General features: G+C 51.5%; 1 protein-coding gene across 1 annotated transcript in view; it reads right to left on the bottom strand.

Annotated features, from left to right (window-relative positions):
* Positions 1–1031: 1031 nt before the first annotated feature.
* IGF2 (insulin like growth factor 2) overlaps positions 1032–18362 on the bottom strand; it is an 18335-nt gene continuing 1004 nt past the window's right edge. Inside the window, exons 2-4 of the mRNA XM_042038586.1 lie at positions 10979–11141; positions 4098–4264; positions 1032–3653 (exon numbers count right to left, since the gene is read on the bottom strand). Coding sequence (XP_041894520.1) covers positions 3411–3653; positions 4098–4264; positions 10979–11141 — 573 coding nt within the window. The 3' untranslated portion in view covers positions 1032–3410. The remainder of the gene's footprint in view (positions 3654–4097; positions 4265–10978; positions 11142–18362) is intronic.

Genomic DNA, 18362 nt, shown 5'->3' with positions numbered 1-18362 from the left:
GCTCCCAAATGCAAAATTTCCAGCAGTGACAACCAGAAGGCACAATGAAATCAGTCCTCACTCTTCACAGGGACACATTTTAATAAAAAGGAAACCTGTGCCAGGTCTTGGAACGTGGTCAGGAAGGCAGACACATCCTTTCTCCACCTGCAATAAAGTACATGTCCAGAGGAAGCAGTCAGCCCTGCATCTGTACAAAACCCTCCCTGATCAACCACAAAAATCACAGGAGAAAAAAACATGAAAAAAAAATTCTTTTTTTATTATTGCAGATTTTAAAAAAGAAACTGGTTTAAAACATGTATTTCCAAGGGTCTAAATGAGCAACTCCAATTCCAAGATGGAAAATCTTTTCCTGCCCAAATCATCTGGGGCAGGAGGTTGGGCTTGGCAAGGTTCTTGCCCCACAGCACAACAGAGGCCTTGGCCATGCCAGTGGGGCTGCACAGTCAATGTGGTGTCAGACTGATTTGCCACTTTAGGGATGCTTGGGCACTGTTTTACTCTACTACCAAACTGGAACTGCAGTGTTTTACCTCCGATTTGCAGTGGTGCATGATGGTTATATGTGATGAAAAGCAGCTCTTTGGGATTCCTAAAAAACTTAAAGAGAAGCTATATCTACCCCAAGAAACCAGGGAAACACCATCTGTCAGGAAACCTAACCTAGACACAGCATCTCTTTGTTCTTTTTTGCCATCTTCAGTTCCCATCCAGCTTTCAGGTCTCTGGGAACAGCTCAAACTGGTAAAAGCTCAGCAAATCCCCACAGCTGCTGGGAAACACCTCCAGATCTCACCAAGAATCACTGCACAGATGATTGGGGGTTTCAGGGGGGCACCTACCACAGGATTGAAGTTTCATGGTTGTGTTTAAGGGTACCACAGGCCCTTTTGTAATTTTGAGCTCCAAAAGAGGAGCTGCAGCGCACTCTGTTCCTCCACAGGGAGTGGCTCTTGGCGTGGCCTTCTTCCCACCCAACTCTCACCCCAGGAGCAAAAATAAATGAAAAGTAAAAGAAAAAGTCAGGCTTCATATTCTGGATGGATATTTATTTGCTTAACAGATTTTCCTTTCCTTTTTTTTTTTTTTTTAATTTTTTCTTTTTTGGTACAAAGCATCCAGGAAAGCTTTCACTTCTCTTTTTAAAAAATAAAAACTAAGTTTCTTTTAAAAAAAGACACATGAAAAGGAAAAAAAAAAGTCAATTATTTGCAATTTCTCTGTTTTTATTCTGTCTTCCCACCCACTTCCCTTCCCCTCCCCTCCCCCCCCCCAAATTTGGACTGATTTTCATTCTTTTCCATATATATTTAATAAAATAAATAAAGGATTTTCTTTGTTGTGTATTGCAGTGCCATTTTTTTTAAACAAAGGCTTCATGGCTCAACATTGCAAGGTAATAACAAACAAAAGGATTATACATTAAAATCCTCCCCCTCTCAAGACTGCCCCTAGCCCTCCCCTCCAAACCACGAAATAGAATACAATTCAAGTAGTCTTTTTTTTTTATGTTTTAAATGTATGGATATATAAGACAAAGCAAGTACAGAACTGGTTAACAGAGTGTCCCCATTTTATTAGCAAGTGAGAGTATATTAGGGAGATGTAATTGATTCCCCCCCTTTTACGGTTCCTAGACAGATAATATATATTATTTTAAACCCAACCTATTTTACAGCCCTCTGCCCACCTCTCAAACCCATCCGCTCACCGAGTCCCGAGCTTCAAGCCAAAGACTTGCCTTTCCCCCCATCCCATGCAGCGGTCCCAGCCCTGCGGCCACCCTGGGGCAGGTGGGCCCCTCCTCCTGCACAGCCCCTGGCAGGGCAGCGAGGGGAGGAGGGCAGGGGGTGCGGAGCAGGGACGTGAGGGTCCAGCGAGAGGGATACAAAGGGCAAGAGAAGGAAAAGGAGATGGCAGGGGTGGAACTGCTGCTTCTGCGAGGGCTTGGGGTGAGGGCTGCTCGCGCGCCTGCTTGCTGCACCATCGGCACTCGAGCAGCGGTGGGGAAGAGCAAGATTCCCCATGGCTCGGGAAGCCAAGCTCGGCCAGGGGGTCTGTGCAGAAGCAGGGCCTTGAGTTCTAACTGGCAACACCTTCACCATTCAAAATAGTTTTTCTCCAGAACAGTTCCCTTTTAGTCTAAGTCGCGGTGGTTGTGTTGTTTTGTTTTTTTAAAACAAAAAAAAGGATGTGTGTCGATGTATTTCTGTGTGTGCGTGCATCTGTGTACATGAGTAACAGCCAACTAGCTCATATGGTCATGACCAAGCTATATTTCAGAAGAGAAAAGAAACACATTTATCACACTTTTCCTAAAACGAAAAGCTAAAATTTCAAGTTCAGTATTCGCTATCTTGTCCTTCCCTCCCCACCCTCCCTTGCTATTTCTGGGATTTTTCCCTTCCAACTTACTTTAGCACCATAACACATTTTAAACATTACAATCCCTCTTCAGATACTACACAAAATGTCCCATAAAAATAGTGCTTTTTTGCCAAAAAAGTTATATAATATATTATATATATAAATCAACTAAATCCGTGGCAAATGTGCAATGCAGACGCCTCCTCCATTTAAAGTGAGCATCAGCTCACTTTTTTTCTTTTTTTTCTTCTTTCCCCTTTCCTTTTCCCTCTCTCTTTCTTGCTTTCTCTCTCCTCTTCCTCTCTTTCTCCCGTCATCGGTGATTTCAAAAAGGTGCAAGTCGATTTGGAATCTTGTAATGAAGCACACACACAAAAACGCAGATGGGGGCTCCTCCGAACTTCTTCTCAGGTACATTTTTCTTTTAAAGGTGCAAAAGAAAGTTATAAAAATAAGAAAAACCAAAAGAAAAAAAAAACAAACAAAAAAGAAGAAAAAAAGTGGGGTGGGAATGAGGCAAAAGATTTTTATCCCTCAATGTTTCTCCCCGTTCTATTGTTTTTTTCACTTTATTGTCAAGAAAGACACGGAATGGACTCTTCTCGAGAAAAAAAAGATTAAAAAAAGAATTTAACTTCATATCCTTTTTCCCTCTTGCTCTTTCTTTTGTCTTCTGGCGTTGGCACCAGGGATGTCACGCAGCACCCAGCAGCAAAAAGTTCAAGTGCCAAACTGTCCCTTTGCAAGTACAGGTTTGGAAATACTGGGGGCGCGGGGGAATGAAACAGGTGTGGGAAACGAAACAACCCTCCCCCCCACCCCAAAAGGAAGATGCCGTGGGAGCGGTGCTGCTCGCCACCGCTGCCGCCATCCCCTCCTTGCTGTGTCAGTTGTTTGGTTGGGGCCGGAGCGGCGCGAGGGTGCCCCGCCGCCCCGCTCCTCGGCTCAGCGGCCCCGGGGACGGAGGGGCTTGGGGGTCGGGAATCGCCAGTCCTCCCGTCCTCCCCAGGAGATCAAAAATCGAGACAGCTGGTCAGGGTTCATTTCTGGGGGCCAGCCGTTTCCGGGGAGGCTCGCGCCGCTGGGGGCCTCTGGCTGGGCAGGGAGATGAGGGGACGGTGCAGCACCTTGGCTTCCTCGGCCGCTTGCAGCCCCTCTGCCTGCCACCGGTACTGGCGAGCCCGCAGGAAGTTGGGCACGTCCCGCTGCTGCCGCTGCGAGCTCTTCTTCTGCCACACGTCGTACTTGGAGTACTTGCCGTGCGAGGGCTTCTGGAAGCTCTCCTGCGAGGAGAAGGATAGCAATATTAGCCTCCACTCAGGCCTGCCCACTCTCCAGATGGGGATTCCCTTCTTGGACCTCCATCCCTCCCATGGAAATACTGCCTCATCCCTGGAAACAGTCACAGAAGGGTTGGACAGGGCTCTGAGAAACCTGATCCGGTTGATGCTTATTGCAGGGCAGTTACACTAGATGACCTTTAAAGGTCACTTCCAACCCAAACCATTCCATGACTCCTTGACCCAGCCCACCTCTGGTTCCCCACCTTACTAGGCGCTGACTGTTGGCAGGCTATTTGGCACGACTTGCCAATGGTGGCTGTCTCTCAAAAGCTCTGCCGAAATATCAGACCTTGAAGCTGGAGTTTGTCCTCTCCACCCACAGCATTCCTGTCTTTTCTCTCTCTATTTCCGAGGAGGACCACCATCCCTGCGCAGCCTCCTCACCTTGCTGAGTGCTGGCAGGCTCGACAGGGAGGTGGCAGAGAGGTCACGCTCCGACTTGACGGACTTGGCACAGTATGTTTCCAGCAGAGCCAGGTCGCAGCTCCGGAAGCAGCACTCCTCCACGATCCCCCGGTTGATCCGCCGGTTATTTCGTCCCACTGGTCTACCTGCAACAGCAGAGATCCTGGCATTAGCCACCAACCTGTGCTGGACCCTCTCCCCAGCTCCATAGCACCTGCTCCACCTCCAGCCACCAGAGATTGGTGGGCTCCACATGCTTCAAAACCAGCAGCACTTCTCCCATGCCAGCTGACATGTGCCTACAAACCAGCCAAGTCTCATGTTAAGACTTTCCCAGACAAATGATATTGGATGCCAACACGTGCCTCCAGCAGCAGTTTAAAGGCACTTTAAATGATGGGGTTTATCTCCCTCCTGTATCTCTGGCATGGGTGGCCTTCTTGGGCACAGCTGAGGCAAGGAAGCTCAAGCCCAGCCTGACCGCCGGCGCTGCGCCGATTACTGCGACCGTCTCTGATGTTGATCCTGGCAAGCGAATTTTATTAGAAAGAAGCAGCACAGCATTGCGGCTGCCAACCTCCCTCCGCCAGATCAACACTCAGGCAGGTGAAGTGAACCAAGGCGGCTAAATTTTACCAGATGGGACAGCTCTGAGACAGCTGCAGAAAGAATACAGGCTCCCACACCCGCCAAGAATAGCTATTAAACTTAATCTTTTAATAAGGGTTCCTCTCCCATTTCTGCCTGCAGACGGATGCAAAAGCCTATGTCTGGTGCAGCAATGACCGAGTGCATTTCATATCACTGCTTAATGATATGGCCAAAGCGCTCCAGAGGAAAAGCTTACATCAGTTTTACTGTGTTTCCTCCCCCTCTTGAAGTAAAAGAGACGGGTAAAGTTGAATTTCTGATGCAAAGCAAATTTGCTTGGGAATTGTGACTTCCAAAATGTAAACTGGCCCAAAACAAAAGGATTTTCTCCATGCTTTTGCACGTAGCATGTTATGCTCTTGTGCTGTTTGTGGGATTTGCAGCCAGGCTTCTGTAGTCTGCCATGAGCACCTCTTCCCAGCGCAAGGTGCTCCCAGGGAGGGAAACAGGGGCCAGCAACAGTGAGGCTTGCAAACAGGATCCGGTACCACATCCCAGCCAGGAGGTTCTGGGCATGGGAAAAACTGAGAGCGAGTGGTGTAAGTGCAATGCCTAACCATGCTCACCACAGAGTGCCGAGCCCTCACCTCCCAGCTGGCCCACAGGAACACACACGACCCTCCACATTGGTCCTGTGCATGACCCATCATCCCCACCCCTTGCACTCCTGATGAAGCAGGCACTCAAGTATTAGGCCTCAGTGAAGATCTAAGGCCGGCTTACGTGGAGCTGACCACTTTCTCTGGAGGGTATCCCACCCTGGATGCCCATCCAAAGTGCCTCGGGACAAAGTGCAAAGCACAGGTCTCTATGCATACAGTGCAACTCCACACGTGAGAAGCAGCCCCAGATGTGCAGTACAGATATGAATGCGGGATGTGGTCCTGCGAGTTCAGTGCAGCCCCACATGTGCAATGCAGGCATGGAAAACACCACAACAGTGCCTCATTGATGGCTCTGTAATAGCCCTGGCAGCAGGGCACCTGCTCTCTACTAAAATCAGTCATGTTCCCATAGGCTAGGAGCCCTCTGGTCCATGCTGGTGTACTTCCACCATGCTCAGAGGTCACACAGACACAGCATCTGGGTGCTGGGTGATGGGGCAGCTGATCCATACCATGAGACCCGCCTTTGGGAGTAATTTCAAATGCTTTGTTTTCCACATTCGTCCCCCTGTGCCACCACCTTCCTTTTCTTTTTCTCTAGAAGAATTTCAGGCACGACATTTAACCAGCCCTGCAGGGAGGTGAGAAGGATGGTTCCCCCTTGGCAAAGGTTCATCGAAGGGAACACTGTTAGGAGTTTTACTTTCTCTCTTGTGGTCAATAAACACACTGGATTGGGTCCTCCCCTGAAAGGCAGGACAGGTGTGTTGGGTGTCCACAGCTCAAGCAGTGCCAGAGTAGGCAGCCCAAGTGGTGATGGTAAAGGAGATGGGGACAGGAGCCAGCCTGGGGCCAGCTGCATGTATCTCTGTGCATGAAATGCCCAGTAAGATCCGTGGGAGAGGCGCACTGCCACCAGCATCCTGCACTGCACATGGTCCCTGCTCAGCTCCTATCAATCCCAGTGCCCAACTCAATCCATGGCAGGCTGCTGAAGCATTAAGCTGCTCCACAAAGGCATCCTGACAGGGGCAGAAGGAGAGTTTAGAAGGGAAAGAGAAAAAATTCAAGCCCCCCCCCCTCTTGCTAGCATATCCCCTAAGGGCTACATTCACACTCCCTCTGAACAGAAGGTTGCACAAGTGATGACACACATGGTTTGAGGAGAAGTTGAGGTTTTCAAAGGTTACGTATCTCCTCTCAAAAACAGAAGTTTCCCACTTGCAATTATGTGTTTGTTTGGAAAGAAGAGGGGAGGAAAAAAACAACAAGGAAAGCAGGACCATATTCACTGCTGTGCCATCAAGGGCAATTTCTGGCATGTGTACACACGGGAAGATCATGTCAGTGTGTGTTTGCAAATGCCCAGGTGTGGCACTGCCAGGGTGAGCTCCCAGCAGGGACCACCACTGTGGTATGGCCTCTTCCTTCCTGATTGCTGCCCTTGCCTGCCCATCAGGCACATGTGTGGCCCCCAGCCCCAATGTGCTGCCCTTTCTCTCCTGCATAAAGCTGCTGCAAGCCATTCCCCTTGCGGGCACCACTGCCAGCTCCACCACAACTCTCCGATAGGGCACATTTCCCATTACATAATTGTCCGTACAGACCTTGCCAAATGCCACTACAATCCTCTGGGGGAGAGTTACTTTAGGAAAAAAAATAAGCAAACAAAACAAACAGGGATTTAGTCACAGAAAGTACCTGGAGACAACAGGACATTGATGGCTAACAGAAATATTGCTGCTGACCTGGATTGGGAAGCGTGTTTGTTCTGTAACACGATTTACACAGGGACTAAAAGCTGAATTTCCTGGCTTTTGCCCATGGGTGGCATCTCACTTCGCTGCCACTGCCCAACCCAGGGAGGGTTTTGCCACTCTGTCCCTTGCCCGCAGGGGAGAACTGTGTGGGCAGCAGGCTGGGGCATTGCCGGGGCACGCGAGCTACTTCCCATCACAGCCACGACCGCTTCCTCCTGAGGAAATGCGCTTCCTCTCAGCCTTCAGTGAATGGCTAGGCTCCCTTTTTCCCAAAACTGAGCTTCACCAAAACCTTCTACAGCGCTGCTGAGGGGACAAGCCCTGAGATGCAAAGTCCAGTGATGCAAAGTCCAGCAGTGTGAAGCCCTCCAGCTGCCTGGGGTTACTCCTGTCCAGGTACAGGCTAACCTGACAGAGCACCTCAGAAGGGGCACAAAGCCAAACCCGTTCCTGGGAGAACCCAGAGGCCACATACCTGCAGCTCAGCTACACCACTGTGTCAGAGGCAGTGGCACTGCCACAGCCATGGGGGACAGGAGGCTCCCTTCCCTAGCATAAACACCCCACAGCTCCTGGCTCCCCACTCTCGCTGGGGCCGAACAGATGCTGCGGGGAGGGGTGCACGGTGCTGGTGCCACCCTGGCTGGGTCCCCTCTCCTCCGGTCAATCAGGCGGTCAGCCGAGTGGAAGGGGACTTTGGGTGTAAACAGTCCCCGTGCCCCTGTCGCAGGAATGTTGGGAGCAACAAGGGGGCCTTTGTGCAGCACCGGGCCCCGTCCCAGTGCCCCCGGCCTGGCCCTCCCCCACCCCGGCACCGCACTTTCCCCGCTGCTTTTTCCTAGTATTATTCGGAGGAGCGGCGGGTGCGCAAGAATGTGCCCCGTCAGCACAAGCGGCTGCAAAGAGCTAAATTCTTATCAGCTGTTGGAAAGGAGGAAACAGGAGCTGTTGTTTACAGAGAAGTCGGCCGCCTCTCCCCTTGCAGCCCCTTCTCCCTCCCTGCCAGAGCTGCATGACAGCAGCTTCAGGGCCGAAGCTTCCTCTAGACCTGCTGGGCTTTTCCAGGCTGGACTCAGCATCCCTGCATGAGCTGTGCCGCTGTCCTTGGGTGGGTGCTGGGGAGCAGGGCTCCCAACCCTGCCACAGAGCCACGGCAGGAAGCCACCACTTGACAGCAGCTGCCGGCCAAGCCAAAAGCCTTAAAAGTCACAGAGAGGAGGCATCACTGGTGCACAGCAAAGCGTGCTCAGGTTCAGCTGTAGCCTGCCCAGGCATGCCTGGCATATGATACAGGGCTGGCATCACCATGTCCACTGTGCTGCATGGCTGGGTAATCTCAGTGCTGCCTGCCCCTGTCCCTGTTAGTGCAGCTCTTCTGCAGCCCCAGCACTTGGAGGCAGCTTCAACATTCTCAGCCCCAAGCACCTGCGATGCCTCCCAGGACACCATCTGTACATGCATCCCCCTTGCACTGATGCAAAGAGCACTGTACTTCACAGCTATCTTTGCTAGCAAAGTGCTGTCTTGCAAGAATGCAGAGCATCACAAGTTCTTAAATAACTGCTTCAGAAAAAAAATAACAGATATTCATACAATTTTTGTTTTTTCCAATATTACCAGTCAGACGCTTCAACAACCCTCGTCCAGCAAGCGGGGCCCTCAGATACGCACAGGACAAGGCTGCCCAATTCACTTATTTCCTGTGTGAACAGCTGCTTTAGCACAGGCTGCTCATCAGAGCACACATCCCATGCTGTGAGATGCTCAAGACAAACCTAGGCCTGGTTTTAAGGCATAAACCCACAACTGTGCAACATAACTGTGCCCTATTGCATCTACATGGTGACGACTGTGTAGCCATGTGGGTTTAGCATTGAAGATGAACATGGTCAGAAATAATCACTTATGAGGCCAACTGAGGGAAGTAGAGAGGGAAAAATTAAGTGAAATGGGGATGTCCAAAACCTTCATTAAGTAGAGGCATTGCCCAAACGTCTTCAGCCCTGCATAGCACAGGCTGGTCAGGTGCTGAAAGGGTTAAAATATTGGACTACGCTTCCTCCCCAGTACCTGGGCTCACCAGAAATATTCAAAAAGGTGAAGTAGGGAAGGGGGATGAGAGAGGACAAAAAGAAATAAAGCAAGAACCCCCTTGCAAGCACCAGACTGGCCACTTGGCACCAAGAGACTTGTCTGCCTTCAAAAGTGTTTTTATTTTGGCCTGGGCAGCTGGGTTATTTGAGGTGAAAGGAGGTCAGTTTGACCTTAAAACAAAAGCCCCATTCCCTTTCATCCCCAGAGAGAAGGAGGAGGGAAGAGAAAGCAGGGAGGGAGACAGATGCTCCTCTACATATAGAGGGAGAGGAAGAGCTGTGAAAGCGGGAGAAGCACTTGCCTCCTTACCAGTAAGGGAAGGGGGAGATGAAAAGAGGAAGGGCAGCTGACATGCAAACCCTCGCTGCTTGGCTCCATCACAGCAAGGAAGTGCACCCAGAGCACCCCAAAAGTGCCACCTGCCCACAACACCCAGGGAGCCATGAGAAGATCCTGCTGCTCAGTTGGGATGGGTGATCACCCCCACAGAGAGCTGCAAAGCCACCTGCAGCCCGACCACCTGCCCAAAACTACACAGCCTGAACCCTGCTTTTCTGTGTGTGGGATCCCTGTGCCTCTCTCTGCCCAACCTCAGCAGGCAGCACCAGACAAGTCTGGCGAAGCATCTAGGTTGGGAAGGGACATCCAGGTTGGAAAAGAACATCCAAAGTAGTTTCCTAACTTTGTAGCACCCCGTTGTTCCCTGCACAGGCAGACTGGAACAAGAGGCAGGCTGGGTCTCAACTCCATTACTCCAAAACAGCACCCTGTCTACTTGAAGGTGACTTTTTAGTTCCTTTTTCCCAAGGCAGAGGCAAGACTGCCAGATGCATGGCACCATGTGCAGCTGGTATCTCCATCCTCTTCCCCCCTGCATTTGGCTTTGCATCTTTCCTGTAGTCAGTCACTCTGTGGTTCAGTCCTCAGTGGGGAGCAAGACACGGTGTTTTCCCACTCCCAAGCAGAGCAAACACCAAAACAAGGTATCGCACTCGAGGCACCTTTGCTCATAGATCACTGAGCATCCATTGTCACTGGTTTACTCCTCATCCTTCCTGTTTAGCAGCTAATCCATTGCACTGCCAATGGTCCAAACACCCAAAGCATCCTGGTGGAAAGCCCGCTGCAGCCAGCTGGTCTGAAGCCATCTGCACGCTGCACACAAAAGCAATGCTGCATTTTTTTGCATTAGCTGCACTGCAAAAGGGTAAGACATCACTCTTCAGCAACAAGTTCACCAGTAGATAGCTGGGAGGTCACGAAATTTTGGGAGCAGCTTAGAAAGTGCTGCTATACCCAAGCAAAGCCTGCCTGGGAAGGGAGAGCGCTCAGCTTCCTGCCTGCTGTCAGGATGCAATGCTTAGGCAGCAAAGTTTCAAAATAAACCAGGACCCAAGCTCAGCAGAGCGGTGGCTGCAGACATCCTCATTATTGTAATGAGTTGCCCTTATCCCTGGTGAACCAGTCACATACGGTTCCCCAGAGACATTTGACTTTCCCGAGCATCATAGGTGGGACTCAGCTTCCCCGTGGTACCAGACAGTCCCCCAAACCAGTGCCAAGTGGATGCATGTCACCCTGAGCATGCCCATTTTCTTGCTCCCCTCCTGCCCTACTGCCATATACAAGGAAATCATGAAAAGCACCAGGCTGGGAAACCCCTCCTTTCCCTCCCGGCCCAGCTCTGCTGAGGCAAGGCGTGGGGTGGGGGCAGCATCCTGCCCGCTGCTGGCAGCTGCCCAGCACTTACTGAAGTAGAAGCCCCTGTCCCCACAGACGAACTGCAGCGTGTCCACCAGCTCCCCGCCACAGAGGGTCTCCGCCGTGCCGTAGGCGGCGGCCGAATCCAGCGCGTAGGCCAGGAACGCGAGGAGCAGCAGCAGCATCCGCCTCGCCGCGCACATCCTCTGCACCTGGGGACAGAGGCACAGCATTAGCACCGCGGGACAGACCCCTCTCTGCCACCTCCCCTGGGCCCTGCCCCCCCACCCACAGCACGCCCCAGACATGTCGGGATGCTGCTGCTGCAGGGAAGGAAGGAAGGACCGGCAGCGCTGCGACAGCCGCTGGGGTGAGGCCAGCTCCCTGCGCTCGGCCTGCCGGGCAGCAGCTCCAGGCAGACAAGGTTTGCATTGAAGCAGTTTTTCCATTGGAAAATCCCACTTCAGCCTACCTCCAAAAGGCTTTTATTTCCCCTGCTCTTTCAACAGTGGGATTTTACTATTTTTTCCCCCCTTTTAAAAGGGAACTCATTCAAATTATTATCACTAGGGGTTTTTTTTCCTCTTCTGATGACAGGTTTTCATGCCCTGTCTGAAAACATGTCCATCCAAAGTGAAAACAAGTGAAGCTTCAACCTGTCCTAGAGCTGCTTTTGAGAAAAGCTGGGAAGAACAGCTTTTGTCCTGGGCATGTGAGAGAGATGAGGCTCAGGCAATCAAGAGGCTGATTGCACAAGCTGTCTTTGCTCACAAGAGTTGGGACTGAGAAGACATCTCTCAGGAACAATGTGATCCCATGGGAAACACACCTAAGGCATCACTACGGAGTGCGAAGACAGTGTCAGACAGTGCAGAGCATTAAAAAAGAAACACCCTGGATATTTGCTAACTAGCCCAAAGACTTCCCCTGACTTGGCTCCAGCAAACAGCTTTACCTCCATGTCAGCAGGTGTAAAGCAAGGGTGCTACTGCCCCACTGGACAGGGCAAAACCCATGGATGGTTCAAGGCATTATAGTCCCTCAGTGATGAGCCTCACAGTGCACATACAGCCAAATAATGCTGGGTTTTGACCAGACAGGTACGCTCAAAAAGAAGAGAAGCACGTCAAAATAGCAGACGATGTGTGGCAAGCCTGATCTCAAGCAGAGCTTCCCCTCTCCTTGCTAATATTCAAGCAAGACAGCAGGTTTCACATCCAGCTTTCATCACCATAGCATCTGAGCAACTCGAGAATAATATCAGTTAATGAATATTACCTCACCCCCCCGGGATGCTCGGAGATGGAGCCGAAGCCCAGGATAGATTAAATGACTCGCCCAAGGTCACAGGGGAAGTCTGCAGCACAGCCAGGAAATTAGCCCAGCTCCCCCGAGGCCCCGCTACGGTCCTGCCAGCAATAAAGACACCCTTGCTCCCGAATTTTTAGTAGCACGTAGCTCAAATTGTCACTGCTAGAAATGCATCATGCTTACAAGTCATGAGCTCTCCTGAGCAGCAGGAGGACAGGGATCAGCAGTAGCAAAAGCCAAAACAGAGGTTTCAAGGTCTGGGTGGGCTGTGGGGGGCATTCCTCATGCTCGAGTTTTGATGCCCGTAATATTGCTCAGCTTGTGCTGGCAGAAATCAGCAAGACTGGAAAAAGGCCTCCAGAGCTCTGGACAAGAGAGGCAGCAGCCCTGGGAACAAACTGGTCTCCAATTGGCAAGTGATGGGACCAGGACCAGCTTTTCCAGCAGCAATGGTCCCTTCAGCACACCGCAGAGATTTTGTTCTATATTACAGTAGGAGCAGAGGGATGGCACCAGGCTGTGGCACCATGCTGCCAAGCTTCAGTGTTTTATCACCAGCACCTCGATTTCTTGCATCAAGTGGCCAACAGGTGTTTACTGGGGCTCCCCAATGTGAACACAGCATCACCTTCACTGCTGGAGTCATTACCCTGGTGCTGCAGCATCAGCAGCCAGACCTCCAGCTGACAACAGACCAACCACCCTGCTCCTGTCACTTTTTCAGCCCTTTTTTTTCACATTCAGATCCCGATTGCTGGTGTCCCCAGGTAGTGCCAGCACTCATTGTCAGGGTGATGGGTTTGTCACCAGCCAGTGCTGCCATCGAAGGCGCTGATATGGGACTTCAGGACACTCACATAATCCCCTGTCCCCATTTAGGCTCATGCTGGCTGTGGCCACTGTGGCTAACGAGCAGGCTGCATGTTGGCCTCCCCCGGGCCAGAGCCACCCCCGGCAAGAAGGGGTTGCTTGGGTGCACAGGTGACAAACACAATTTTTCCTCCACATTCAGTCTAAAGAAAAGGGTGAGATGCTCTGAAGCAAGGGGAGAGCGAGATTTTGTCAGTGGGCGATATTTGATGCCGGGGAGACTTGATACCTTCTGTGGAAAAACACTTGTGCTCCTTGGAAAATACCCGCTCCTGCACAAGCCGCACTGCAAGCCCCTGGCAGCCTTCCCTGCCTCCACTGCAAGCTCTTTCCAGGTGCCCACACACCATGTAAGTCGGGCCAGGAAATGTCCCTGAAACGGCAGGAAGAGGGAGAGCCCCAGTGCTGTCGTCCAGAGCACGGCTAACATGCAGGTGTGAAAGGCAACTGAGTCCACCTTCGCCCATGCACCAGCCACCAGCCCTTCCCTCTGCTGTCACCTTGGCGTCTCCCTGCTCCTTCCAGCAGCTGTGTAATGAGAAACCAGGCAGCAAAGCAAAGAGCATCTTTATTTACTACCCAGAGCTGCAGTTTCTCTCCAGCTTGATGGAGCTGCAACCCAGCCCAACCCCATAAGCCTTTCCCTCTCCCTTTGGCCCTACTGACTCTGCTGAGGAAAAGCCCCCAACCTTCACACAAAGGCTACAGAGGCTCCCAGGGCGCCATCACTGGCTCAGCATGTCCCAATAACCTTTCAGTTGATCCTTCCCTCCCTCACATGCAGGGATGAACAGACCCATGCAGGAGAGCTTGCACCTGCCTCGCCATGGCGAGGTGCACCCCAAAACAGGGTGTCATGGCACAGCTGGGTACCTGCAGCCCACGACCTGGCTGCTGCAAGCACCATGCCAGCTGCACAGGTTGCATGTGGGCTTCATTTGTCATGACAAACTGAATGGCTGCTCAGCATGATTAGTCTAAGCCCTGTGAATACCTCTGAGACTTCATTCTCCACTGGAAACATGGGACAGCACAGCTTTTGGTTTCTAGTCCAAGCATTAGGGCAGGGATGGTCTCCTCAGCTGTGGAACAGGAGTAAATTCACACCAGTGGTTGGGAACCTTCATATTTTATTAGAAAGCCTCTTACATGAAATGGAACAGGAGTAAGGCAGTGAGAGGGAAGTGGGCCACTTCCCAAAAGGACAAGATCCTGCCTCTGCTAGGAGAGAGGCTACAGCTACCACCATTCCGTTCTTGCCAAAGCAGGGTCAACTAGACCTGCCATTCTTCCTCATGTGCCCAGGGAGAGCTCAAAGGCTTTAGGATGCAGTGGGAATGGCAGCGCCAGATGCCCAACAACCTGAGCGCCTAATTCCCGCTAAGGAGGGCTTGGACCCCACACAGTGTGCAAGAGAGTGATGCAAGAGGAATTTCTTGGTTGCACATGTGACCTGTACCATCCTGGGAATCACACCTGAAGTGCCTCTGAATAACCCACATCTGAAGCAGCATTATCAGCGCAGAACTCAGATAAGGTATCAGCACACACTGCTGGCCTCTCCCTCCCTGGAGAGGGTCTGCTTTGCTCTCCATCCTTCCTGCCCCTCTCCTGCCTTTCCTGGCATCCCCAGCACCCCACACAAAGACACTGGAACCAGCTCAGCCGCAAGCTGCCATGTGCAGGATGCTGCCGCTGCCTTGGAACTCCTGTGTATTCCTGCCTCGCAGCACATGTCACTGTGCCCCAAACACCTCTTGGCAGCCCCCAGCCACCAGAGAGGACCAACAAAGAGGGTCCTCTCTGAGTGCCTGTGGCGTGCAGGAAGCGAGCCTGAGAGCAGGTCTGCAGTGGAGTCACCCTCCCACTCGAGACCGTTAATGGATTTTTTCAGGATCTGCTGCTGAATCAGCTGGATTGACAGTTTCTGTCCAGCTGCTGGGGAGTTGGGGGACAAGAGGCCACAATGCACTAAAAGGCCCAGTTGCCAAGTCTCAGAGTACAGCTCAGGCATCCCTTGCATCCAGGCTTGTGCTGAGCAAACCAAACCATAGTGCCTCTCGGGCAACAAACATCTCCCCAAAAACAGAGACAAAACCTCCTGTCTGACCTAATTCCTTCTTCAGTCTGGCCTTCATTGCAATTTAATATGAACAGAACAACGTAGGAGGGAATTGACAGATGGCCCAGTCTGTAAAATTTGGATTTGGACAGCAAAAAGAAAAAAAATCTTGTTTCTCTGTGGAGCAGTGCAGTGTTTAAAAGGGAGCATGGCGAAAGAAAAGTCGTCAGCCCAAACCCAGTGGCATGTGCCAGAGGGGAAAACCCCAGTTTGCACATCCCAGCATCCCTCACACACCACCCCTTCAAAAACAAATGGGCAGAGTGATGTTTTGCTACTCTGATGACTGCCTGTGAGAGATGCTGAACATCTGCCTCTCTGCATTACTCCTGTCCATAAACAGCCCCAGGAGAGTGGGGAGCTGACCTGGTTCTGAGCGTGGCAATCCCGAAGGAGCAGGATGTGGGCGTGTGCCAACCTCTCAAGTGCCAAGTGAATGCCGGCCCTGCCCATGGGGCAACCCAACCTCAGACAGGGCACCGGGCCATGACGCCCTGAGGTGTCAAGGAGCAAACCGATAATGGAAGCCAGCGTGAGAGGCAGGTGCCTTGGCAGCTGAAAACCACCCAGGACCTGCATCTTAGGCAGAGGCACAGGGATGAGGTGCCCAGCAGTACCTGAAGGCAGAAGAGCCACCTCATGCTGTGCCACAGAAGAGCCTCTCTTTTCATCTGAAAGAGAAAGGAGATTTCCAACCACCCACAGCTTGGAGGAAGCGAGCTTCAAAACACAAAACTTTTGACCATTGAGATGTCAGGCAAATAAAACTGATTCAAGAGGACCAGGGGTTTTGCTGTTTTGCTCAGGCTTGAAAAAAATAAAATACCTCCTGATTCTTGGCACCTGGCTCACATGACATTCATATGGCTGAGGCTGGCAATACTGCTGCTATTTTTAGCCCTCACTTTTTTTGTCTTCACTGCTCGTCCCCATCAGCAGCCCACTCTGCCCCACACCGGGGGTCACCTTTCTGCCTCCCATCCTGTGAGCCCAGAGAGGCACCTGCCTCCTCTGCCTGTGGGACAGGGGCCAGGGCAGGCAGGGAAGCACTGCCCACACCCCACGTCTGTATGTGCTGCAGGAGAGCTACCGTGCCTGTGGAAAAATCAAGCTGAAAAAGGTGAATGGGGTATTCAGTACCATTTACTCACCCCGCTGGGGAGTCAGAGTGTATTGCATAAATTTTGGTATGCGGCCCAGAAACATTTGATTTATTGTATTAAAAAAAAAAAGGAAATGCAATCTTGCTTAACTCTTCTAAAGACAGCTGGCAGGACCCAGTGAAGGGATTTAAGTCCATTTTAGTAGCCTCACTTAACTCCTTTCTTTATTGTTCCTCTCTCCTTTCTGCATTCCCTTCCAAAACCTGGAGTATATCAGGGAAAGTTAACAGCAAGTTAAGCTGTTAAATCAGGAACTGTGGTGACTGGAGTCTACTGGCAAGTGATATTCCCACAACACGTTGAACTTGCTTTATGTCTTGGCAGAGCAACTTTAACCCTTTCAGAGCCAGGCTGTAACACCAAGGCAGACTTCCTCCCCTGGTGCCCCCCCACCTCTCCTGACCCCTCACACAACCGTGCTGAGGGAGGCCGATATCGCTTTGCCCCGCTAAGACACTCATCAGCTTTTAAAAGCAAAGACAATCCAAAGAAGGATCAGAGAGGTCAGTCCCAGGACACGAGCTGGGAGAGGGTGGGCCACGTACAGTGCTCGTATGCACTGCTGGAAACACACCAACTCCTCGGTCCCTCTAAAAATAAGACCTCACCTGCTGTGTTTGCTTTATTTAAAAAAAGAAAAGTACAGAAATGCTTTTCTGTGGCGCTCCATGAGGCAAGCTGGGCTCGTGCTGAAGCCTATAGGAATCAAGGGGAAGACATACACTGACAACTCTGGGTTGACTGGTCAAAGCAGCAGCCCTCCAGCCAGGCTGAAAAAAAGATCACCTGTCAGAAAGAGCGCTGGGACACACACGCAGACACATTTTGGCTCTCAAATTTCATGCAGCAGTGGGAGGGGACCCGCGGTGTCAAATCTTTTATCCCTTAATGAATTTTCACAGGAGCTGGGATAGCCCCTTTGAAAGGCTGAGTGAACTTGTGTGGGTGTCAACAACACGGAGCAAGATTTACAGCTCTGACCCATTCACCCCCACCAAAATTGTCAAGTTGGGTCCAAAACAGCACAGTGGAACTCGAAACAGAAGTGTCAGTCAGTTTTATACCTCCAGATGTCCTTAGCACAAAGTCATCCTTAACAAAACCCCACGACCCAGGCTCCTCAACTCCACTCTAAATCAAGGCAAGAGGAGGAATAAAAAACCCAACATGCTGAACCCTGCAAAGTAAAAGGAAAAAAAAAACCCAAAAACCACCCACATACACACACAACCTGACAATAAACAAACCCAAAGAAAAACAGACCTCCGTCTCCCAAGCACATCCCAGCATTTGGAAGAAAACTACAGACTTTGTATAGGAAGCCTGGGTTGAAAGCAGCGGGTCTCCCGAGGTGTCTGTTTAAAACCACCCACACAAACCTTGTTTTAACACTTGATTGCTCCACACCACCCTAGCGAGACCTGGCGTATCAGCAGCCCTGCTGAAGTACCCCTGGCTGGAGGCGAGGCAGCCACATCTGCTGGTACAGTTACGCTAAATCCGAGTTCCCTCATGTGCCCCAATTCCCTACTGCTCAACAGAGCGCTAAAACCTTTCCAAGTTGCGCTCTTAAAACAATTACTGTAGGGAAAAGCAATTGGGAAGGAAGAAGAAAAAAGAATTAAAAAAAAAAAAAAATCACAGAAAGTCGAAGGCTGCAGGCCAACCATTAACTCTCACTCCATTTTGGCTCCGCTTTCTTGTTTTTCCTCCCTGTATTTTTATCCCTCCCGAGACCGAGCACACCGCAGTGTTTTGCAGAAGAGAGTTTAATAATCTCCCCGGTCTCCGGAGCCGGAGAGCCGCCGGTGCCCCCCCCGCGCGTCTCCCCGCTCCCGCAGCCGCCCCGCGCGGAGGGAGCTCGGCGGGCAGCGGGAGGCCGCGCAGCCCTGCGTGACCTCGCATAGCCCCGGCCCGGCCCCCGCACGGCCGCGGCCGCCCGCACACGCGCGCTGCCGCCCCTCCGC

The sequence above is a fragment of the Corvus kubaryi genome, unplaced genomic scaffold (genome assembly GCF_017639235.1).
Source record: "Corvus kubaryi isolate FWS band 111438036 unplaced genomic scaffold, C.kubaryi_AGA036_p1.0 37392, whole genome shotgun sequence".
Classification (NCBI taxonomy): domain Eukaryota; kingdom Metazoa; phylum Chordata; class Aves; order Passeriformes; family Corvidae; genus Corvus; species Corvus kubaryi.
This window is presented reverse-complemented; position numbering and strand designations above follow the sequence as displayed.